This window comes from Dreissena polymorpha, chromosome 7, assembly GCF_020536995.1.
Source record: "Dreissena polymorpha isolate Duluth1 chromosome 7, UMN_Dpol_1.0, whole genome shotgun sequence".
In the NCBI taxonomy this organism is placed as follows: Eukaryota; Metazoa; Mollusca; class Bivalvia; order Myida; family Dreissenidae; genus Dreissena; species Dreissena polymorpha.
This window is the reverse complement of record NC_068361.1, coordinates 59,346,777-59,372,233: the sequence shown is the minus strand read 5'-3', so window position 1 is coordinate 59,372,233 and position 25,457 is coordinate 59,346,777. Positions and strand designations below refer to the sequence as shown.

General features: G+C 36.0%; 1 protein-coding gene and 1 pseudogene across 8 annotated transcripts in view; both read right to left on the bottom strand.

Moving 5' to 3' along the window:
* The window catches only part of LOC127838719 (tubulin beta chain-like), a 121,347-nt pseudogene that overhangs the window by 34,266 nt on the left and 61,624 nt on the right, over positions 1-25,457 (bottom strand).
* LOC127838718 (keratin, type I cytoskeletal 9-like) overlaps positions 1-25,457 on the bottom strand; it is an 89,938-nt gene that overhangs the window by 22,305 nt on the left and 42,176 nt on the right. For 2 of the 8 annotated variants that reach the window (XM_052366679.1, XM_052366687.1), the window contains exons 2-7: positions 11,746-11,853; positions 10,527-10,616; positions 6,352-6,432; positions 3,690-3,788; positions 3,475-3,522; positions 1,254-1,331 (exon numbers count right to left, since the gene is read on the bottom strand). In XM_052366679.1, the coding sequence (XP_052222639.1) occupies positions 1,254-1,331; positions 3,475-3,522; positions 3,690-3,788; positions 6,352-6,432; positions 10,527-10,616; positions 11,746-11,853 (504 nt within the window). Of the gene's footprint in view, positions 1-1,253; positions 1,332-3,426; positions 3,523-3,689; positions 3,789-6,351; positions 6,433-10,526; positions 10,617-11,745; positions 11,854-15,031; positions 16,187-25,457 lie in introns of those variants that run through there. The other 6 variants (XM_052366680.1, XM_052366683.1, XM_052366678.1 and 3 more) reach the window with 5 other exon arrangements.

Sequence of the window (25,457 nt, the reverse complement as noted above, 5' to 3'; positions counted from 1 at the left end):
TTGCCCTAGCACTGATTTCCACTGTCGAATGTGCGGTTGGGTCCATCCCATGTCTCCTGTAACTGGTGCGTTCGGTGTATATCTCCCTACACCTAGAAAGAGCGAAAGGCTTTGTGATCGACGGCATTTATACATGGGAATTCCTGTATTCTCCATATTGCAGCTCGTAGGTTATTGTTGACCACACCATTGTGTCGTATAGCTTAGTAAAGACTTCATAGTCCATTCCACATAGCGCTTTATACTTCGAGATCGGTAATCCTAGCGATCTAGACGCTGACTGTGCTATGTGTTTTGCGGTTACAGAATAGTCCAATGTATCTGTTAAAACGAGGCCTAGATTATAATTTCTTGGTTGCACTTGAACACAAACTCCGTCGGCTATGTTTTAATAGCTGTTCTAATATGTAGAATTTCGTTTTATTGGTATTTGTCATGTTGTTAATCGTGCACCATTGAGATAGTATATCGATCAGTAGCTGTAGGTGTTCTTCGTTTTTTGCTAACAATATAAGGTCATCCACGTAAAATAGGTGATTCACCAATTTTCCATCCAAGTCAATGCCTATATCACTATTGTTTAAGTGTTCACTCAAATCATTAATGTACAGATTAAGTAAAGGTTTGATAACAAACATCCTTGTTTTAAAGGTGCCTTTTAACGTTTTGGTAAATTGATAAAATTGAAAAAAAGTTGTTTCAGATTCGCAAATTTTCGTTTTAGTTATGATATTTGTGAGGAAACAGTAATACTGAGCATTTACCTTGCTTTAAAATAGCTATTATATGCATCTTTTGACGATTTAAAAACCTGAAAATTATAAAGCGTTGCAACGCGAAACGATTAAATCATTTGGAGAGTTCTGTTGTTGTCGTTAAATTTTGTAAAACTACGAGTATTGCTAATATTTAGTATAAAGTACATCTATTACTGCATGAGGAAGGATGGCCGAGTGGTCTAAATGAATTATACTTTTACTCCAGGGGTCAGTGTTTCGAGCCCTGTTGAGGGTTACTTTTTTCTTTTTTTTTTAATTTTATTCTCGATTTTTTACAGGAGGCTTTAATTTCGAATGTTTACAATTATCAATATAAAGCATTTAATGACAAACTTCAAAAAATGGAAAAATCTGTGAAAAGGCCCCTTTAAGCCGATGTTCACGTCGAACCAGTCCGTTAGATAATTATTCAGTTTTATAATATTGCGCACCTAACGGAATCATATAGTGACTTGATTGCGTTTAGAAATTTACCTTCTTTGCCTAAACTCGATAGTTTATTAAAAAGTAGCCCATGGTGTATTCGGTCATAGGCTTTGGAAAAGTCCACGCAAGCGACGTATGTTGATAGTCGTTTACGTTTTCTGCACTCCAGTTTGCTGCTTAGCGCTGATAAATGATCAGTTGTACTACGCTTGGATCTAAAGCCGTCTTGATTGTCACATATTTTATTAGTGTTAATTTTTTCTAGACAAGCTCTATTCTCCTATTGGTCTTCTTCCGCTAACAGCTCCCATTCTCTTTCGGTTTATCATTGAAACGTTTCCATGTATTTCACCGTGATAAAGGATCCACTGGGGAACAATTATGAAGCACCTGTTTAGTAGTGCTGTTATGATGCGCGGAAGTTGGATGGTTTTTTTCTTCTCAAGGACCGACACAAGCATCTTGTATGAAGACCATACATGAATCTTAATCTCATTTGTGGCTGACCGTGTTTGCAGCATGGATCAAGGCTTTGACCTAAGCTGTCTAGTTTGTGCAGTGGGGGCCTTTTGGTATTACCTCTTACAGCCACTAGCCGTCTGGGCTACGGCAATGTTTGCAGCCGCTTCCTCTGACCCATCTGTTCAGGACTTGATCCATGCTTCATTGGGTACCTTTCTTCCATGGTCAAATTCATGGCTTTGTTGCCAGCGTAAATGTGCTCTTCTTTTTTGTCAGACGGGGCATTGTTGCATAGATGTGGATGTTCTATCGGGTGGGTGCATACCGTTACTGCGGTTCATGAGCTCTGATGGTTGCTAGGCAAAGCAACCTCAGACAAAGCTAGATCTTTTCAGTCCTCCTGTCCCAAGGCTATTCACGCTGCTGTGTATCAGGTGATCCTCTAAGAATCTGCTTGTGTCTGTTCCATCTCCGTTGTTGGCGTGGAACGCACTGCAGCGGTTATAATGCTCGAATCCTGGTTCTGAGTCCGCTAGTAAGACTCGAGAGCCGTCATCAAAGAGTTGGAGCCGTATTTTATATTTTATGTGAGGTCTAACTTAACCTCGATGCATTGTTCGGATGATATTTACGTTTTCTTGTCAATGTGTTGCTGCCGGCTTCTTCACAATGTTTAGTTTCCATCTGGTTTTTGCATCTGCGTACTTTACATGTTGCCTCCATATAATTCGCTCGTTGAATGTTACCCACATGTATGCTGAACTGGGGAGGAGTGTTGTCCAGGGTCTGTTTGCCAGACTTTACTTGGGTGTAAAAAGGGTTGCTGAGGGTTTCTCCTTGTTGATGGTTAAACATCAGTTGAAGGACAAAGCTGAGATCTTTTCCAAACCCAGATGCATTCGATGCATTCTGTATGTAGCTGTTGATAAACATCCTGAACGCATATGCAAATTGTTTTTACAATATCTGTAGAAAACAGATATATGGAGTAGTTGCATGTAAACAATTACCATTATTTTCTGAGTACAAAAAATTGCATAAGTCTGCTAAATTGAAGGTCAGCTTTCAGGAACTTGGTCAAAGACCGCACAGAATGACCCTGAACATGTGTTTAGTTTCAATTGAATACTTGTAGTTGGAAGTGACATCGAGATGTCACTTTTTGGTACACTTTTACCTTTACCAATTTTCAAAGTACAAAAAGGTTCATGGTTCATTGATTAATGTTAAATAATGTGGAATATATCAAAATGAGTATGATTTGCTTGTTTTGTTTATAATTGCATTTCAATAGTACATTCATTATAGCAGTATATTATAAACAATATAAAGACTTTCTCAAACTTTAAATCTTGCGAAGCTAGTGTTATTAAAACATGTGCTGAACATCTTAACAAATTAAACTAGTCCAATATGTGGACCTCATCAAGGGAGATCACTGCTCAGGAAAGTTCACGTATTTTAGCTTGATTGCTCCGCAAATAGCACTGACAATGTAATCGCGTGTCAACATCCGGTTTTGTAAAACTTAATTACGGCTTTAATACAATGTATTTTTGTATACCTGGACGCCACTTTAAAAAAACTTGTTGTCCACGGACAACTTAATTGAAAAAAGTCAGTTGCCCAGACAAGCAAATGTACGACTCAGGCAACTCGGACATTTGATTTCGCCACCCCTGCTGCCAGCCAGCACTCGCCCACTTATTTGATCACATATTACAGACAAATGAAAACTGTTGAAACAATTGGATCTCACCCAGTCCAGTAAATCCTGGTGTAGCAGATGAGCGTGTGGCCCCGAAACTAAATCCAGTGCTTCCAGATGCCGGGGTGGTGCCAGTGAGAGAGAATCCTGTGCGTGGACAGAGGAACAATGATAATAATATTTTTTGTAACACTAATTAATGCTTCATTGTCACTTTAAATGTTCAAATAAAACAGTTGCACTTTTGAACATGAGGGAAAATGTTTAGAAAAGATTTTTTTTAATTTTAAAATTTTGTTTTTTGTTAAAGATACCTGTACTAGCCGTTGTCTTTGCCCCTCCCAGGGAGAAGACTGTGTTCCCAGTGGAGGCAGCTCCCGGCGTGGCCCCCAATCCAAACCCACTTGTGGAGCCTGGGGACAGACAATGTCATGCCAAGTAGACAATTTGGGTTAAAATTGAGACAAATTTTTATGACAAGGTATAGAAAATAACATAATGGCCTTGGATGCCCCAAACCGGTTATTTCAGTTCTTCTTGTAAAGAGGAGATGAGTTTTCTTTAAAATACACTAGGCGCCATGCACTTATTTTAGCATACATGCCAGACGTCCCAATCTTGGCGGGACAGTCCTGCTTTTGGGGTGCTTGTCCCGGTGTCCCGATGTGACACTATTTGTCCCGACATTCGTACAAAACGATATACGCTCTATAAGTTCACAATAAAATTCCCTATTCAAGCTCCGCCTGGCTTTAATTACCATCGCTAATCCCTTTATTGGCCCCTATTAACAAACCATATCTACTAGTCGAGTGATCCAGTGTTGTTTTTGACACCTTATCAGCGAATTATTGATTTTATCGGGCATTCACACCAGGGTATTTTTTACTCCTATAAATATGAGGTCTATATACATCGTAATCGGTAGATTACTGCTAATTATTTGGACTATGTATTTTTATGATAAAAGTCGTTAATTGCTAGTGATAGATGCATCGTAGTGTATTCAGCAGATTGCTTTTGTATTTCAAGGCCCAAATCAAGTCCAAAGATACTATTATTACGCGGTATTCAGTGATTTTCTGAAAATAATGTGTACATATTGCATCAATCTAAATTTAGAGTTAATGGATGATTGGTTGCATAAAAACAGTGCTTAAAACAACATCCTGTTGAACGTTGCCTTAGTCCCAAATGGATTCATCCGCATAGTGCACGTTTGTTTACTTCCGGAAAATGGAGAACGTCTGTGTTCATGCAATTCTAAACACATTTATCGCCAATATTTGCCAGAAATTATGAGGTTTTGTAAGTAATTAGCTGATTACTGACTTCAGTAAAGGTGGCATGATTGATCGTTTTAGGTGTCCTGCTTTTTGGTCAAATGTCCCGACATTTTTAATGGACTGTCCCGATTTGGACCCGAACATTTCTGGCATGTATGATTTTAGGGGGCAAGTAGCGAATGGTCCCCTGCTTATATCATCTGTGAATAGATGTGAAATATGCTGGGCCATTTGCAAATTGTCCCCTGCTTATATCATCTGTGAATGAATGTGAAATATGCTGGGCCATTAGCAAATGGGTCCCTGCTTATATCATCTGTGAATGGATGTGAAATATGCTAACTCCTTCTATATTTCTCAAGAATTTGTTTATTCAATATGATTGATGCACACTGAGCTAAAATTGTGAAAGGATTGATGATATTGATTTTTTTTTAATCATATGATGAAAGCTCCCATAGCTTATTATTATCCCCACGCTTTTTGAAAAAAAGGTGGGGATATTGTGGTTATCTCCGCCGTCCGTCCGTCCGTCCGTCCGTCTGTCTGTCTGTCTGTCTGTCCGTCCGTCCTGGCCACTATCTCCTCCTACACTAAAAGCACTAGAACCTTGAAACTTACACACATGGTAGCTATGAGCATATGTGCGACCCTGCACTATTTGGAATTTTGATCTGACCCCTGGGTCAAAAGTTATAGCGGTTGGGGTGGGGCCGCGTCAGAAATTATCACTCATTTTTTTAGGTTATTTTACATTCACTTCTTTATTTCTACACCGATTCACTTGAAATTGATACTGGACCTCTCTTATGACAATACGGTCAATCTCAACCATGCATGGCCCCATTCCCAACCCTGGGGCGCCCCGCCCACATAGGCCACACCCACCAAAAATTTCCATTTACTATAATTTTTTCATTTCTACACGGATTCACTTCAAATTGATACTGAACTTTTGTTATGACATTAGGGTCTATCTCAACTATGCATGGCCCCAATCCCAACCCTGGGGCGCCCGCCCACATAGGCCACACCCACCAAAAAATTCCATTTACTATAATTTTTTCATTTCTACACGGATTCACTTCAAATTGATACTGAACTTCTCTTATGACATTAGGGTCAATCTCAACTATGCATGGCCCCATAACCAACCCTGGGGCCCCGCCCACATAGACCACACCCACCCAAAATTGCCTTTACTATAATTTCTTCATTTCTACACCGATTCACTTCAAATTGATATTGAACTTCTCTTATGACAATACAGTCAATCTCAACTATGCATGGCCCCATTACCAACCCTGGGGCGCCCCGCCCACATAGACCACACCCGCCCAAAATTGCCTTTTACTATAATTTCTTCATTTCTACACCGATTCACTTCAAATTGATACTGAACTTCTCTTATGACAATACGGTCAATCTCAACTATGCATGGCACAATTACCAACCCTGGGGCGCCCTGCCCACATATGTCACACCCACCCAAAATTGCCTTTTACTATAACTTCTTCATTTCTACACCAATTCACTTCTAATTGATGATGAATTTCTCTTATGACAATACGGTCAATCTCAGCTATGCATGGCCCCATTACCAACCCTGGGGCACACCTAAGTCAAACATTCGGCGTGGGGATACGCGTCGGCCTCTGCCGCGCCATTTCTAGTATTAATGTTGTGATACCTGTGGTGTTTGCAGGGGTAGATGTCGCACCAAAGCCAAATGAACCAGTAGCTGGAGTGGCAGGGGTGGCCTGACTGAACCCTGCAGACAAAATAGTTTTGAACAATGAGATCAAGTGCATTGGTCAACATTTACAGATACTTTGCAACGGCTGAAGAAGAATAAAGTTATTCCTGAGATCATGGGCATTTGTACAACATTATAGGCAGTTTGCAAAAGCTGAACAAGGAACTGTTATTACATGGACTGTTTAGATCAAGTGTATAAGTCAGTAAGAACTTTTTCTCTTGAGATAAAGAATGATAGCCAACATTTACAGTATTGCATCAGCAGTTGAAGGAAAGACTGATGGCCATTAAGAGACAAGAGAAAAGCACAGCATAAAGATGAAGTTTGCAACAGTTACAAAAATAACAGTTATGTCATAAAGGTTTTTTCCTCTGCTTTTAAAACAAGAAACCGTCTGAGACGGGTGATGCTCCCGAAAGGTTTTTCTTGTCACAATATTGCACTATATATTCAGATAAAAGGAAACGTATTGAGGGCACAGTAGTTGGGGGGACAATAATTTTTTATATAAAATTTCAAAGGGCCATAACTCTGTGAAAAATCATCCGACCAGAACCCGCTGATAATATGCACATCTCCTCTTGGTAGTGAAGCTTCCCATAAAGTTTCATTGAATTCCGGTCATTAGTTGCTGAGAAATAGCCCGGACAAGAAATGCACTTTATGTACAGGTAATGGAAAATTTCAAAGGGCCATAACTCTGTGAAAAATCATCCGACCAGAACTCGCTGATAATATGAACATCTCCTCTTGGTAGTCAAGCTTCCCATTAAGTTTCATTGAATTCCTGTCATTAGTTGCTGAGAAATAGGCCGGACAAGAATTGCACTATATGTACAGTTAATGGAAAATTTCAAAGGGCCATAACTCTGTGAAAAATCATCCGACCAGAAATGCTGATAATATGCACATCTCCTCTTGGTAGTGAAGCTTCCCATAAAGTTTCATTGAATTCCAGTCATTAGTTGCTGAGAAATAGCTCAGACAAGAATTGCACTATATGTACAGTTAATGGAAAATTTCAAAAGGCCATAACTCTGTGAAAAATCATCCGACCAGAACCTGCTGATAATATGCACATCTCCTCTTGGTACTGAAGCTTCCCATAAAGTTTAATTGAATTCCGGTCATTAGTTGCTGAGAAATAGCCCGGACAAAAATTGTGCACGGATGGACACACGGACGGATGAACGGACAGACGAAGCGGCGACTATATGCTCCCCCCAAATTTTTTTAGGGGAGCTTAAAAAGGCTTTAAAATGGAACCAATCTCCAAGCTAACAGACCTGATCCCACACCGAAATTGTAAAAAAAAGTCTCCAAGCTAACAGACCTTATCCCGAACGAAATTGTAAAAAAAGTCTCCATTTCCACCAAAAAAAATGTTTGTTTTTTAGAAAGAAGTGTCCAATGATTATTATATCTCAATTTTATATTATAAACATTAAACAAAGTATATAGGTATAATTTATATGAGTTACCTCTCCTAATTTGAATAATTATAAAGAGTTATATTACATAAGTTTTTCCCACATCAATGGACTTTAAGCACAAATTGCATTTTTTCCAAATATGGCCAGAAAATGGCCTGATGTGTCTAAATTTGTTGATAAAAAAAATCCCAATTTCGTCCATATTGTTATGGTAGGCGGTTTAAAGGGACTGACATAAACAGTATTCTGATTGGTTAGGACAACTAAACCATAAGTGCCAACAAATATAACAAGAATTCTGCTAGTCTGTCAGAAAAGTAAACAAACTTAAGGTTTTTCTCTCTAATAAACTAAAATCAAAATCAGTTTTAAAAAGATAGGCTGGAATTTCCTCCCAAATCTATAAGTTGACATTGAAATGCGAAGCTCATAGAACCAAAAGTATTACCCCCTACTGTTAACAAGAGAGATTAGGCAATACTAAAATTCACAACACTGTCACGGATAGTTCCCTAGCAATTTCATGTTGTTGTTTTTACACATCAAGTGTTCACAGTTGGCACTCTTTCCAAAAATATATAGTCAGTTTTTTGTTTCTTCAAAAATAAATATGTTTATTTTGCACCATGCTGTTATATAATGAATTTCCAAATTGTTTAAGAAGAAAACATCAGTAACTATTTCTAAACTCATCATAAGAAAATTGATGTGGTTGTAAGGATAAATGGCCATGCAAAATTGTTCATTCATTCGCATTGTAATTTTGAAATTCTCTAAACTTCAACTGACCTTGAAATATAGCTGTAATAAGTTATAACAAGACTATTGCCAATCAATGAAGGCCCCTTTCGGTGAAACTGCACCATTTTCACCAATATTTCTAGTCTATTTGTTGCCATAGCAACCAGATTTCTTGACGTAGGAACAAAATGAAATGACGTGCATAATGTACATATTGCCATCTGTCCATGTTTCAAAATTCATGAACAAATATGAAGATGTTTAAAAGTTATTGCAGGAACCACCATTTTCAGCAATATTTCTAGTCTATTTGTTGCCATAGCAACCAGAATTCTTGACGTAAGAACAAAATGAAGTGAGACAAATAATTTTCCTATTGCCACCTGTCCATGTTTCAAGTTTCATGAAACAAGAGGGTCTGAAAGGCCCAAATTCGCTCACCTGAGATAACAAGATATCAGTGGGACAAATCTTTTGACCGAGTTTCACGAAGATCGGAAAATAAATGTGGCCTCTAATTTGTTAACAAGGTTTTACTATAGCCATATAAGGAAAAATGCCCCGCCCCCTGGAAGCCATGTTTTTCAACCAACCAGCATCATTTTTGAACTCATCCAAGAGATTATCGGGATGAATCTTCTGACCAAGTTTTATGAAGATTGGACAGTAAATGTGACCTCTAGAGTGTTTACACGATTTTACTAAAGCCATATAAGGAAAAATGCCCGGCCCCTTGGAAGCCATTTTTGTCAAGCAAACATAATTATTTTTGAACTCTTCCAAGATATCATTGAAACCAATCTTCTGACCAAATTTCATGAAGATTGGACAATAAATGTGGCCTCTAGAGTGTTAACAAGGTTTTACTATAGCCATATATAGCCATATACATGTAAGGAAAAATGCCCCGCACCTGGTGGCCATGTTTTTAAAGCAACCAAAACCATTGTCAAACTCATCCAAGATATCATTGGGACAAATATTCTGACAAAGTTTCATGATGATCGGAAAATGAATGTGACCTCTAAAGTGTTAAAAAGGTTTTACTATAGCCATATAAGGAAAATAGCCCCGCCCTGGTGGTGGCCATGTTTTTCAACCAACCAGCATCATTTTTGAACTCGTCCAAGATATTATTAGGATAAATCTTCTGACCGAGTTTCATGAAGATCGGACTATAAATGTGGCCTCTAAAGTGTTAACAAGATTTTACTATAGCCTTATATAGCAATATAAGGAAAAATGCCCCGCCCCTTGGCAGCCATGTTTTTCAAGCGAAGGTTACCATTTTTGAACTCATCCAAGATATCAGTGGGACAAATCTTCTGAGCAAGTTTCATGAAGATTGGATAATAAATGTGGCCTCTAGAGTGTTAACAAGGTTTTACTATAGCCATATAAGGAAAAATGACCTGCCCCATGGCGGCCATGTTTTTCAACCAACCGGCATCATTTTCAAGCTCGTCCAAGATATTATTGGGATGAATCTTCTGACTAAGTTTCATGAAGATCAGACAATAAATGTGGCCTCTAGAGTGTTAACAAGATTTTACTTTAGCCATATATAGCCATATAAGGAAAAATGCCCGGCCCCTTGGCAGCCATGTTTTTCAAGCAAACGTAACCATTTTCGAACTCATCCAAGATATCATTAAAACCAATCTTCTGACCAAATTTCATGAAGATTGGACAATAAATGTGGCCTCTAGAGGCAAATGTTGACATCGCACAACGGACAACGCACGAGGGCAAAAGGCGATCACAAAAGCTCACCATGAGCATGTTGTGCTCAGGTGAGCTAAAAATATGAAGAGTTTTTAAAGTTATTGCAATATCCAGAAAAGTGTGACGGACTGTAAGACAGACTGACAGACAGATCGCAAACCATAATTCCCCTCAGGTTTCACCGGTAGGACAATAATTACAACAAACCCTTGGCAAACGATCCAGCTGGAACAGAACTTGCTGTTGACCCGAAGTAAAAGCCTCCCCCAGTGGCCGGCTGGGTTCCGCCTAATATTCCTGTAACATCAACATTACATACACATTTGAAATATACAACTCAATAATACAGAAATAAGTGTTTTCAAGGGCAAACATTTTCAATGTCGGCTATAAAAATCATGTTTATTTTCGAATAATCAATTGTATAAAAAATTGATTATTTTAACACCAATTTTGTTATTCAAGCAATCCCTTATAATGTTTAAGTTTTAATATAGTTAAGGTTCCCCCCTCCTCATTTTTTTTATCTGGCAAGCATTTATACAAATAAGAATAAGAATAATGATGATAATAAGACTAAGAGGTAGTACGTAACAACAGGCTTATACAGCAAAGATGAGATCAAAGATCTTCATATCATAAAGCAGCTTTCTCTTCACAATGAGCTGTAGCTATTACACAACAAAAACAAGTCTTAGCAATCAGACGTAGCAAAAAACACATTCACTATTAATTTTTTTTACCCAAACAGGGCTCGAATTTAACTTTTCTTCCTACAAGCGAAACATTGCGAGCAGCTTAAATACCAGCTCGCAAAATCAAAAACATTCTCGCAAATTTTGCTGGAAACATAAATAAAAGCACGTTTGGACATTAGTACTATTAAAACTAAATAAAATATGACATCAACCACAAGTTTTGGTGTTATATATGAAGTTCTTTTTCCCACTTTTTCACTGTTTTCGTGGAAGAATTTAATTTCCGTTTGTTTTCTCTCAACTCAACGGTTAACTTTGCTTTATATTTCGTATTGTTATTTCAATCTGTGGGCAAAAAGAAACTAGTTATTTTTCGCTTCGCTGACACGACTGTTCAGGTTTTTTGTCTTTTATAGTGAACATGTGTGGATAAATCGACTGTTTCATTATCTTTGTACCAATACCATCCGCATATATGTACTATAAGTATACCAGTCTACATACAAGGTGCGAGCTTCCGCATATGGGTATTCGGACGTTCTATTAATTGACCTGTGGTTTAGCATTCACAACGTCAAGCGCATTTAGCAATATAACTTTTATTTTTCACTATTTCTTCACTTGCGTAAAAATTCTAGTGGCTGAAAACTTTACTCGCAATCGGTATTTTTCACTCGCATTTTGCGAGTGTGCGAGTGTTAATTTGGAGCCCTGCCAAACAACTTTACCTGAACCAGTGCCAGAGGTGGTTGTGGTTGGTGTTCCAAACTGAAAGCCACCGCCTCCGCCGCTACCAAACATGTTGTAAATGTTCAGGTTTGAATGAACAAAGTTACCTGAAAAGACAATAAGATAAACTTCTCGTTTCTTAAAACCATACATAAAGAGGAATGAACTTTAGGTACACATGTACTAAGACTAGCCGTAAACTAATAACAAGAGCACCACATAACCGGTACCACGCTCAACTGCCGGTGCAGTTTTGAATAAATGAAAGCTTGTCAGATTTTTTTTTAAAGGTCACAGTGACCTTGTGACATTGACCTTTGACCTAGTGACCCAAAAATGGGTGTGGCATGTAGAACTCATCAAGGTGCAGGTACATATGAAGTTTCAAAGTTGTAGCTTGAAGCACTTTGATTTTAGAGCCAATGTTCAAAACCTTAACAAAATGTTAAAGTTTTAGCATGACGTGGACGGCAAGCTGGCTATGACAATACTTCGAGTTTTCGACGAAAACAGCAGAGCTAAAAACTACATGTAAGAGCAGAATTTCAAATCAAATTTGTATATTATTCAAATACAAGCCAATGACACATTGAATTTTATTATCCCCACGCTTTTTGAAAAAAAGGTGGGGATATTGTGGTTATCTCCGCCGTCCGTCTGTCTGTCTGTCCGTCCGTCCTGGCCACTATCTCCTCCTACACTAAAAGCACTAGAACCTTGAAACTTACACACATGGTAGCTATGAGCATATGTGCGACCCTGCACTATTTGGAATTTTGAACCGACCCCTGGGTCAAAAGTTATAGCGGTTGGGGTGGGGCCGCGTCAGAAATTATCACTCATTTTTTTAGGTTATTTTACATTTACTTCTTTATTTCTACACGGATTCACTTCAAATTGATACTGGACCTCTCTTATGACAATACAGTCAATCTCAACCATGCATGGCCCCATTCCCAACCCTGGGGCGCCCGCCCACATAGGCCACACCCACCAAAAATTTCCATTTACTATAATTTTTTCATTTCTACACGGATTCACTTCAAATTGATACTGAACTTTTGTTATGACATTAGGGTCAATCTCAACTATGCATGGCCCCAATCCCAACCCTGGGGCGCCCGCCCACATAGGCCACACCCACCAAAAAATTCCATTTACTATAATTTTTTCATTTCTACACGGATTCACTTCAAATTGATACTGAACTTCTCTTATGACATTAGGGTCAATCTCAACTATGCATGGCCCCATAACCAACCCTGGGGCCCCGCCCACATAGACCACACCCACCCAAAATTGCCTTTACTATAATTTCTTCATTTCTACACCGATTCACTTCAAATTGATATTGAACTTCTCTTATGACAATACAGTCAATCTCAACTATGCATGGCCCCATTACCAACCCTGGGCCGCCCCGCCCACATAGACCACACCCACCCAAAATTGCCTTTTACTATAACTTCTTCATTTCTACACCAATTCACTTCTAATTGATGATGAACTTCTCTTATGACAATACGGTCAATCTCAGCTATGCATGGCCCCATTACCAACCCTGAGGCACACCTAGGTCAAACATTCGGCGTGGGGATACGCGTCGGCCTCTGCCGCGCCATTTCTAGTTATATTATCACCAATATTAATTTGTATTATTGTTATATAATTACACATTGTTGTATTAAAATGAGTCCAGTTAACCTTGTTCACATATCGTTGTATTTGTAAAGTGCCATGAAAAAACTTAACAAATAAAACTCTTATACATGTATGTATATGATCTTACATAATTATTATGTCAAGATAGACTTCTTTCGTTTGAGATACGTTTTATATACTATTTTGGAGGAAATTCTGTTGCACTGGGCTAATAAGGGATAAGCATATAAGTGGGTATTTTTTATTGCTCTTTTTTTTAAATATACCAAATCAATCGATGGAGAGAGGTAAACAGGCATGATAAATTCGTATATGATTCTTTTATTAATATACAAAAACGGCACTTTGCATGCTGGAATATAAAACATTCTTTATTTTTGAAGCTTTATTTGAAAATGTATGTGTTTTCTTAAAAGTATATAAATATCATCATCATCGCCCTCCTCCTCATCATCATCACTATATGATTATTAAGATAATGATACTATTAATCATAATCAACATCATCAACAAGCGTTGGAATACCTATACCGAACGAATTAATAAATCATTATATCAACTATGTTTACAGCACTGTATGTTCGATTCTCGGTGACCAGTTGACATTAATTACTGTCATAACACGGACAGCCTAAAAATGACTGTAAGGAAGATAAGAAACTCAGAACATAACACAAGTTTCCTAAGAATTCCAGGATTCTAACATGAACTCATGTAATGAAGGGGTTGCAAATGATATTGTTGTGGTAGTAAATAATATGTATGTTGTACCATAAACATAGTAAAACTTCGTTATTGTTTTATTCGATAATGTAAAACAAATATTTTCCTTCAAATATGTTCACTTGATTAAAGTTGTTTATGATTCTTTGATTAAGGTGTATCCATTACCAAAACGGCACTTTGCTTGTTGGAATATAATACATTGTGCGTTTTGATTTTTTAAGTTAATCTATGACCGGGTCATCATCATCATCATCACCATCATCATCAATACCATCATTATCATCATCATCATCATCATCATCATCATCATCATCATCATCATCATCATCATCATCACCATCATCATCATCACCACCACCACCATCATCATCTATTCACCATCATCTGATCATCACCACCACCATTATCATTACCAACACCACCATCATCGTCATCATCATCATCATCTCGATCATGATCAAATTCAGTTCATGCTCCGTATGTATTTTTTGTTATTGGCCGCGCAGCTCTCGTCTTATCGCTTACAACAATTTTGTGTTTCTTTGTTCATTCCTTTTTAATTTTTTAAAGTTTGAAATTTACTACATATATGTGAAAAAATGAAAATACAATATTTTAAATTATCAGTATATTTATTTTTTGTGGATGTAAATATTTTTTATCATCTCAAGTACTGCTAGTTACTTATGTTTATTTTTACCGTACTGTACCGGGCAACTCTGAAAAATTTGCATATAGACTACATTTTATGATTTTATTTTTTAAATAACTGTTCTATTGTAACAGTATCCAAATATTTAAATCGTTATTACAATTTTGAACTTATTCTCTGGACTTCGTCGACAAATACTGTTATTTGAATTAGACCAAATGTAAACTAACTGTTAAATAAAATACCTGTCTTGTTGCCTACACAATTCAGTTTTATAGAATTGCTTCCCATCTCAAGAAGGGAAGTAACCTCTTTTGGAAAAGACACTGTCATTGTTGATAAGAATTTAATCTTTCTTTGGTCATCCATAGTTGATTCGATAGTTTTCCGTTTCTCCTTCATTAATTCTGAATAAATATACTGTTGACTGGGCGTCCCGCTGTCTAAAACGACACAGCACATCGACAATACCTTATTTAGTTCTTCCTTAACTTTGAGCGAGGCGTCACGTTTATTCCCAATTCGTTTGACGTCCGCAATTTTAAATTGTTTTGCCTCACTTATTAATTTCTGCTTTGCTTCTTCAAACAATTTTATGATACGATCTTTCATCGTATCCACCTCTGAAGAAATCTTTGCAATAGACTCATTTAAGCCAGTCTCCGACTGCTTACAATCCGCTAAAAAATCGTCAGCCTCGGATTGCAATTTTATCAATGAATGTTTTAATGCTTGAAGCTCGGGTCGTGTTTGTCTGGATACTTTGGCTATTTCATCCAATTGGTCACATTTCCGGTGAATGAGAACACATGAAAGACAGCAAAGCTTAGAATGATCCTGGCAGAAAAACTCTATTTCTCGTGCATGTTCATGGCACTTGTCCATTCCTTTCATGTCGAGTATTACGGACGAAGATTTACTGCCCTGTGAATTGACAATGTTATGCTGACCTGGTTTATAGACCGTGTGCGGATTTTTGCACGTATCGCACAGGTATTCATCACAATCCTTGCAGAAAACCGTAGCAGTTTTTGATATGTTGGTTTTCATACAGGGCTCGCATGATTGTGTCACAGCACTTTCTCCAATAAAGTCGCCTGCATTGTCTCGGTTTGAATCCACAAATCTTTTAGAAGCCATTGTGAAATTGTGTTTGAACTTGTTTCTACTTTCGATTTGAAAACCACTGTTGTTAAGTTTAATATATACTTTCAATATCTTTTACATAAAAATGAAATTATAGACAATTTTATTTTCTTGCTTTATTACGTTACCAAATTATATATATGAACACTAACTGATATCCAAATAAATCAATAAAACACTATAAATGTCCTACTTCCTTCTACGCCCTAAAGTTTATCTCAATCGGGACTCCTCGGACAATTCCGCCATATCGGCGATCGTCTCTCGGGTGTATTTGGTGGAAGGATATGTCTAACGCCTCTAGGCGGAAGATGTTACACCGAAAATATAGTTCGGGTTACACACCATTAAATTTGCACTAAATTAACTGATAATATAGATATAGAAGGACCAATCTCTCTGAGGAGTAATATAATAGAATATTTGTTTCTGTTATTGTTAAACATTAGTTGTCATTACATACAAAATATTCAAATGTTAAAGCGGGTATATACGATTTTGTCAAATATTTATGAATTTATATCAAATGTGTAAAAAACTAATTATATATATATTTCAATATAAATTAAAATAAAAGTTAAGAAGAACATGTGTCGAAAAATGCGAAATAAGCCAGATATTTAATTCTGAAATTGAAAACGGCTGTACAGCCGAATTCGCCAGCATGTATATCATACATGTACGATGTGAATCTAAACTTAGTTTAACGGTTTATTTGAATTTCTGCAACGATATCTATTCATACGACACACGAACACTAACTCCAATCCTAATACAAAGACGAATGCTTCGGTTATTGTAGGAAAATATGTTCGTCACAATCGGCTCGGGCCGCTAATTTATCTTTGCTGCATTTTATGAAATTCGGCTTTAATGTATAATTTTTCTTGTCTATTTTGTGTAATTGTAACATATTTTATCAATATATGACAAATAAACACATATAAAAAATCGTATATACCCGCTTTAATTAAATGTTTAGAAAGCCAATAAGTTGTTTCTTGAGGGTAAACAACACCATTATTCAAACTTAAAGAACCAGTATTTCTTAAATTGCATTAATTATCGGTACAACATTGCGGATGTTCTGCAGGGCGACAAACTTTGAGATTTTATCCATATGTTTAGGTTCTATACCATAAACAATCGTACAACACTGTACAGTGGTACAGGGAAAACTCTTCGGTGTAATATAAGAAATAGTAAAATCCACTTAGATCCCCCCAAAAAAACAACATAATTATAGTGACAAGCCAAGCTGTCACAAACTGTATACAGACAAAAGCCATATGGCTCTCAGTGGGGTTTACTATTACCAGTATTGAGACACCTAAAGGGTTTCGCAGGATGGAATAAGTGGAGAGCTTGATTGAATTTGAAAAACAATTCTTTCTGTGCATTTGATGATGGCAACCATACAGTACTTCCGGCAGATATTTTTTATATTTTAGCCTAGGCAACTTAATTTCAGATGCTGTTATTCTGGCCAGGCCGATACTCTTTAGCTGGGCAACCAAAACACTTAATATGGTCAACTGTGCAGGCAACAATTGTAACTAGAAGTGGCGCGGCAGAGGCCGACGCGTATTCCCATGCCGCATGTTTGACCCAGTAAGCATTTTAATGAACCTTGTGGTGAATATAATGGATCAGCCTTGTTTTAGCCTTAAGTGTAAATTGGTTATTCCAATACTGTGGAGACACCAATGACACCGATAAACAAATTAAGAATACAGTTTTTTATGCCCCCGGTAGGGTGGCATATAGTTTTTGAACTGTCCGTCAGTCTGTCTGTCCTTCCGTCTGAAAACTTTAACATTGCCCTAACTTTGCAATATTGAAGATAGCAACTTGATATTTGGCATGCATGTGTATCTCAAGTAGCTGCACATTTTGAGTGGTGAAAGGTCAAGGTAATCCTTAAAGGTCAAATATATGGCTTTAAAGCGGCGCAATAGGGGGTATTGTGTTTCTGACAAACACATCTCTTGTTTTTAATTGAAAAACCAAAGACATTGTTGGAATTTGACTTATTTAAGGCATCGTGTAAACATTTTAAAACTCAATTTTCCACAATATGAAACAACTTTTTTAAAAGGCACCATTAAAAGCTCCTCCATCCCCTTATAATGCACGCTAAACCAAGAATCAGTTTTTTATAAGATTATCCTTCAAGATGGGCAAAAGTCCGGGGCAATACTGTCAAAATGCCCTTTAACAACTCTTGTGACATGCACCTGTAGTCTTTTTTCTCTGTATTTTTTTTTTACAGCGAAACACATAATGGCATCATCATAGATGTATAGCTCAGAATTCATTTTATACTATATAAATATGTTATGTGGTCTTATTTATACAAAATAACCTGGATATTTATGAAAAAACACCATCTCCCTGTAAAGAGAGATGGCATTTGTTCACCATAAACATTTATATATTCAGTAAATTATAAGCAACAAACATAAAAAATTCAGTCCCCCAGTCATTGAGTTTTTAAAGAGTTCAACTTTGCTTAAGTAATAATGCATCAATGTTGATTCTAACAAAAAAAGGGTAGTCATTTATGCCTAAACAGTTCTGCTTTCCAGATGCAAGCACGTCAAACACAAACTTTAAACCATTTATAGTCTTAATTATTAAACAAGAGGGCCATGATGGCCCTGTATCGCTCCACTGCTGAAAAAAAGGCTGAAACAAGTATTCTCGGCATGTGCAAATACTTAAATATAGGCCCTATTTAAGCACATGTACACTTTTGTGACCCCCTGGTCACATTTAACCCAAGGGGCATAATTTGAGTAAATTTTGTAGTGGACTACTATATCTCACTACATACAAAATGTGGTAGCCCTAGGTCCTAGAGTTAAGGACAAGAATATTTTAAAAGTTTTCACAAAATAAGCAAGATATAAGCGTATATAATGTTCAATTTTGTGACCCGGTGGTCAGGGTCATATTTGACCCAAAGGGCATTATTTGAACAAAGTTGGTAGAAGACTATAAGATGCTACTGCATACCAAATTTGGTAGCCATAGTCCAAATGGTTTTCGACAAGAAGATTTTTAAAGATACCACAAAATAGGTGCTTTATAAGCGTTAATTCAATTTTGCGACCCCTCGGGGAAGGGTCCAAGTTGACCCCAGAGGCATCATTTGAACAATTTTGGTAGAGGTTTATTTTAGATGTCACTACATACCAAATTTGGTAGCCCTAAGCCCAATGGTTATGGACAAGAATTTTTGAAGTTTTCACAAAATAGGCCTTATATAAGCATATGTTCAATTTTGTGACCCCCGGGGCAGAGTCAAATTTGACCCCAGGGGCATAATTTGAACAAATTTGGTAGAGGACTATTAGATGTCTCTACATACAAAATTAGATAGCCCTAGGCTCAATGGTTATGGACAATAAGATTTTGAAAGTTTTCACAAAATAGACCTTATATAAGCAAATTTTCAATTTTGTGACCCCTGGGGCAGGGTCAAATTTGACCCCAGGGGCATAATTTGAACAAATTTGAAAGAGGTTCACCCAGGAACATTCCTGAGAAATTTCATCAGAATTGGACCTGTAGTTTAGGAGATGTTTAAAGAAAAAGTTAACGCGCGGACGGACACACGCGCGACAAACACAGGACCATGACATAAGCCCCGCTTGTCTTTGACCTGTGGAGCCTAAAAGATATTCGGCGTATATCCTGATTTTGTCATATAGTACGAAAAATAACAATTTTATTTGATTCTGTGGTAGAAACAAAGAAGAACCCTTTTCTTTTCAAAGTAAAAGTTTTATAATTATTTTTATTTATTTTTTTTTTTACATTTTTTGTTTAATTCAATATAGTACTTACAATGTATACATGTATATGATCATACAACAAAGTGATTGTACAAAGCAATAAAGTTCAGACATGTACTATACAAGATATTCTAATATATATACTTTTTTTGGTTTCCTTAAGATTTAGACAAAAACCAAAAAAACTGGGTAAATATGGTTTTTCTTTGGTTGTTTGTGATAGGTGTTGTTTTTTTTTTAAAGAGAAAAGAAAAGAACAACAGAAGAACAGTTATGAAAAATGACGAGTTGTATAAAGTGGGAAGAAAGCATAATGGACTGTGTGTTTTGTTGTATATTCACAATGATCTTATAATGATTGAAAAAAATATACACAAATATTTTAGAAAGATAAACTAACATTAGAGTAAAATGTATATAAGTGGACAAACATTATGAGAATTTTATCCGATTCCATTTTTGTTCAAAGATTTGTAATGTGTCATTACTGAGGGCTATTTCTTTCTCAATCTGGATTTTTAGTGGACAAAAACAATTAAAATTTGGAACTTGTTTTTTGTACTTCATGTTAAAGATAAAAGATGTTTAAAGGAAAAGTTAACGCGCAGACGGACGCACGCACACACAGCAAACACAGGACCATGACATAAGCCCTGCTGGTCCTTGGCAAGTGGAGCTAAAAAGATATTCGGCGTATATTCTGATTTTGTAATATAGTACGAAAAATAACGTTTTTATTTGATTCTGTAGTAGAAACAAAGAAGAACCCTTTTCTTTTCAAAGTATAAGTTTTATAATTATGATAAATTGCCAGGACATAATTATGGGCCTTTGTTTTTGACATCTGATATCTTGTGAACCTAATAATGGTGCCCTTATACGAATGATACATAACATGAAGTAAAACAAAACAAAATTACTGCGTAAGTGTGTGTGAGATAGAGAAAATTATCAAAAAACATTGAAAATTTTATTTGCATATTAAATACAACACACTTTGACAACAAAAAGTATTGTTTGTATAATCAATATGAACACAATCTAAGTTGCTGCTAATATGGGATCCCCACCAGGATTTGAACCTGGATTTCCTTTCCATATAGAAAGGTGTGTTTGCTTACACTATAAGGATGTTCCAATTAACAGCAATAATATTGGTTACAATTATTTCTGTCAACTATATTAATTGTTTTATTAAGTCTTGACACAAAATGTGTAAATAAACTTTTTAAGCTTTTTAAAAACAATTTATTCTCCATCAATTTTTTAAGGCAACTGTCACATTGATAATGACATGTATCATAAGGGCTCGCCTTTAAAGCTACTCTCGATCAGAAACTCATGTTTTTCCACAAACACTGAACCTGAAATCAGAAAAAGATTATTTAAAACCACTTTTTTTGTTATAGAAACAATTAAATGCCTTTTTTATTTCAATAGATAATTGATCCCCATAAACATCTGGACATATAACCCAACAACTTGTTGAAAATGTGTTTGCTTATTTACATCTGTGAGTACATGTGTTGGTACATGTGACAGTGAGGCGGTAAGAAACTGCAACAACTAAATCGAAACAAATATTCAAATAACTACAATGGTATGTTTCTTATGCTAGCAATTAAGTAGCAAATAATGAGAATATCTAAGTATGACATTTTGGGCTGCACTAACTATTAAGATCTATATAATGTTCAATGAACTTTATATACAAACAGGTCCGAGTTGCAACATTTTACAAGATAAAACGTTTGATTACTTGTACTGTAAGAAATAACACTTTTTAATTGATGTAACATGCATCAAAATACTCCCAAATAGTTTAAACAAAAAACACAGAAATATTAATTGACTAGATAGTAGATTGACATGAACAGACAGTAAAATAGAGTTTTGGAATGGTCATGTTCATCAGATCATGTACAAAATTGGGACAATCATAGCTCTACACAGTTTCCAACTAGTATTTTAAATGTAAAAGAAACAGATGAAGAGAAAAAGATGTACACAGAACATATGCTTGGAAAGTTCTGGGATTATTTCATCAAAATTTCTTCAAGAAAGTATCATGTACTGAAAAGTTTAGCTTAATAAAAAAAAACACTTAACAATATATATATAATATTCTAGATATTCACATATAAACATTGTTACTGAACTCAACAGAAAACAATTGAAAAGTTTCAATGACTTAACATATCGTTGTTGAAAAAAAGGGGCGCTTGCTGCACTGGTAACAACACAATTATATAACGCGATAATTTGCTCATAAAATGTCCATAATCAAGAATTAGGTAAACAGTGTGGGCAGTCAATCGTTTGGCGTATGGGTGTTTGAACTAAATTGCATCCGATAAACAAAATGGCAGCAAAAGCTATTGATGTTATGTACATTGAAAACCCGCAGAACTAGATATAATAAGCGCTTGGTGAAATCTACAATTAGTTATGCTCACCATCTTGAAATAAAAAGTTCTTCAGCAAGCGTCGATTCTTTCTTGGGTCTGATGCGCAATACACAACTGATTGATTATTGTGCCACTTGAAGTGATTAATAGTAATAACACATTTAATTAATATATCAGTGAACTAAATCTTGCATTAGACTAACACTAGTGTAAATTATTAATTTTTTTGACTTGATACATTGACATGTTTAACTATGCTGTTTACTATAGATAAGAGTTGGTCTCACTAAACACTGCAAAGACACACACAGTCTAGCAAAGGCTACAAAGACAAGTAAAGTCAGATAAAAACACAAATAAGTTAACCAGTGTATCCTTTATTTAATAAATTTAAGACTATTAGGGGAATATATTTAGGAGAAACAAAGATTTTAACATTAATAACTGTTTTTATTTGGTCTACAGTAGTTTTGATATAATTCCAGGCAAGGTATAACAAAGGCAATCCAAGAGTTACAGTGGGTTTATTGGACCTTGCAGCATGTGTTTGACTTTGTGTACCTTTGCTACACTTTGTGTGTGTGTTTTTGTAGTGTTTAGTGTGAGCGTTACGGCATGTAAACAATAGCTTCTTTTCATTTTAGAGACATGTGATTAATGCTATAATGCTTCTTAACTAAGGAAAAACGTTTCGGTGTAATGTTTAGAGAATGTTTTTTATCATGTTTTTAATTTATTGTAATAAACATGTACATGTTCTTTAAAATATATTCATATTTCTGTTCAAATGATATGCATCCATTGTTTACAGTGATTTTTGTATTATTAGCTAATGTACAATTCGGATGTAATCATTTGGGACCTACTGGCGGGAATTTTTATATGAATTTGACTGGTCATGATTAAAGGTAAACTAAGGTCAAAAGTGACGTTAAACAGCTTTGCTGAAAAAAAAGAAAGGAAGTCTTCCTTAACTGAGCTCAATCCACTGACCCTTGGAGTAAAAGTCAAGCGCTTAAACCAATGGGCCATCAGTGCTTCCATAGTCAGTGGTTGATTTTATACTTTATACATGTATAAGCATTCCTTGAAATATCACACAATCAAACAATAAAAAAAGAACTCTCCAAAATTATTTGTGTCATTAAATGCAATATTGATAAATGTAAACATTCGATCTAAAAAGCTCCAATACAACACAAGAATAAAATAAAATAAAATAAAAAAGTAACCCTCAACTTGGCTAGAACCATTGAGTCCTGGAGTAAAAGTCTACCGCTTAGACCACTCGGCCTTCCATGCGTATACAATGAGTGATGTATTTTATAATTTATGTAAGCAATCCTTGTAGTGTCACAAATTATAACGAAAACAGTCAATTTAAAGGTGCCAGTTAAAAATCTAGAATAGAATTAAAATAAGGAAAAAAAGTAGCCCTCATCAGGGCTAGAACCAATGACCCCTAAAGTCCTGGATTTAAAGTCTACCATTTAGACTACTCAAACATCCGTGCTTATTGAATGAAGGATGTATTTTATACTATATATAAGCATTCTTTATAGCTTCACAAAATATAAGGACAACAACAGATTTCTCCAAAGTATTCAATCGTTTCGCGTTGCAACGCTGTATAAGTTTCAGGCTTTTAAATCGTCTCAAGATGCATATAATGGCTATTTTAGAGCATGGTTAATGTTCAGTACTACTGTTTCCTTGCAAATATCATAACTAAAACCAAAATATGCGAATCTGAAACATAGTTTTAAATTTTCTCAATTTACCAAAACATGAAAATTTTAAATTAACTTAATGTCATAGTCCAAATAATTAGACGTAATCTACCAATGTATATATGTGTCGACCTCATATTTGTAGGATAGCTGAAATTATTCGCGTTCAGAATAAATCTGAGCCAAGAGTCTGCCAAAACAGAAATCATCAAAAGACTATTGCAGCAATTTATATTGACTACATGAAGTCATTATTGATTATTAATATCGTGAAAGTACATATTCTCGAACCTCACCTCTTTTCGAACCCTTTGTTTACATTTTATTCGCATACGCGCATGCGTACTACGTCACCGTTTTTGTGTGTATATGTCATTTGTTTACGACGACTCATACGTAGCGGCAAATCGACGAAAATGCTTCAAAAACAGTAAGAATAAGTGTAATTATCATTAAACACGTAAAATTCATCGTATTTCTTTATGCTTTTTAAACATTGTCTAATTTTTGTTATCAACTTTGCTTGACATTTTACATATTTTGGCTGCTTCAATATGTCACGTGACCTTGGTCTAAACATGTGACTTATTTATTTTTAATGGTGTACACTGAAGGGTTCGAAAGCAGGTACTCGTTGTTTTAGCGGCATTGGTAGTTTTACATGCTATGGATGTGCTGGAAACTTGCAAAAATATGTTATCAAAAGAGGATTTACATAGCAATTAAAGTTGCCAGCCATGAAGAAACAAGTTATTTATCAAATAGAGTACTTATTAATATGTCTCACTATTTTCAATATTATATTTGAGTCACATTGACATATCAAAAAATTAAGAGGTTCGAAAGATGGTTCGTCCATGATACTATAGGAGAACTCAATGGCAATAATGGAAACTTTCCATTTAAACAAGTGTAATTATGTTGTGGGAATTCACAGATTTACACTTAATATTATTTAAAGAATGTAATCTTGAAACAGACGAGCTACAAACAACACATTTTAATGTTTCTTCTTTACGTCAGGTTTGAAACCGTGGGGCCGCCATCTTGTTTTCAAAAGTAGTTCCAAATCCAATATGACGGCCGCCTTCGTACATCAGAGAGACGGTGTGGTGTAGCCCACTGTCCGATGCGTTCAGATTGAAGTTTATCTCTGTTTCGCTAAATGTCGTCAATCGTGATACATCGGCTATCTCGGATTCCTCCGTAAGATAGATTGATTTATGAAATAAATCGTCTGCTGATCCAGAGTGAAATGTCGTTAGGGAAATACCAATCGTGATATATCGACTATCTCCGTAACCTTCGTAAGATTATTTACTTTAGTATGTAATAAAACGTCTGCGGTTTGATAACAACCGTGTGTACCATTACTTTTGGGTTGTCAGCAGAGCGTGTTCTCCTTCGTTATATATCGGCTCTATGTTGGGTAAAATATATATACGAGGGATGTTCCAGAAGTTCGTGGATTTTCGCTATAACTTTCATTTGGTAACATAAATGGACAAACAAAAAGCATGTTAAGAATATTTCGTCCTTTCCAAATATACTCTCCAAATATCATGGAAATACATAAAACAATAAATA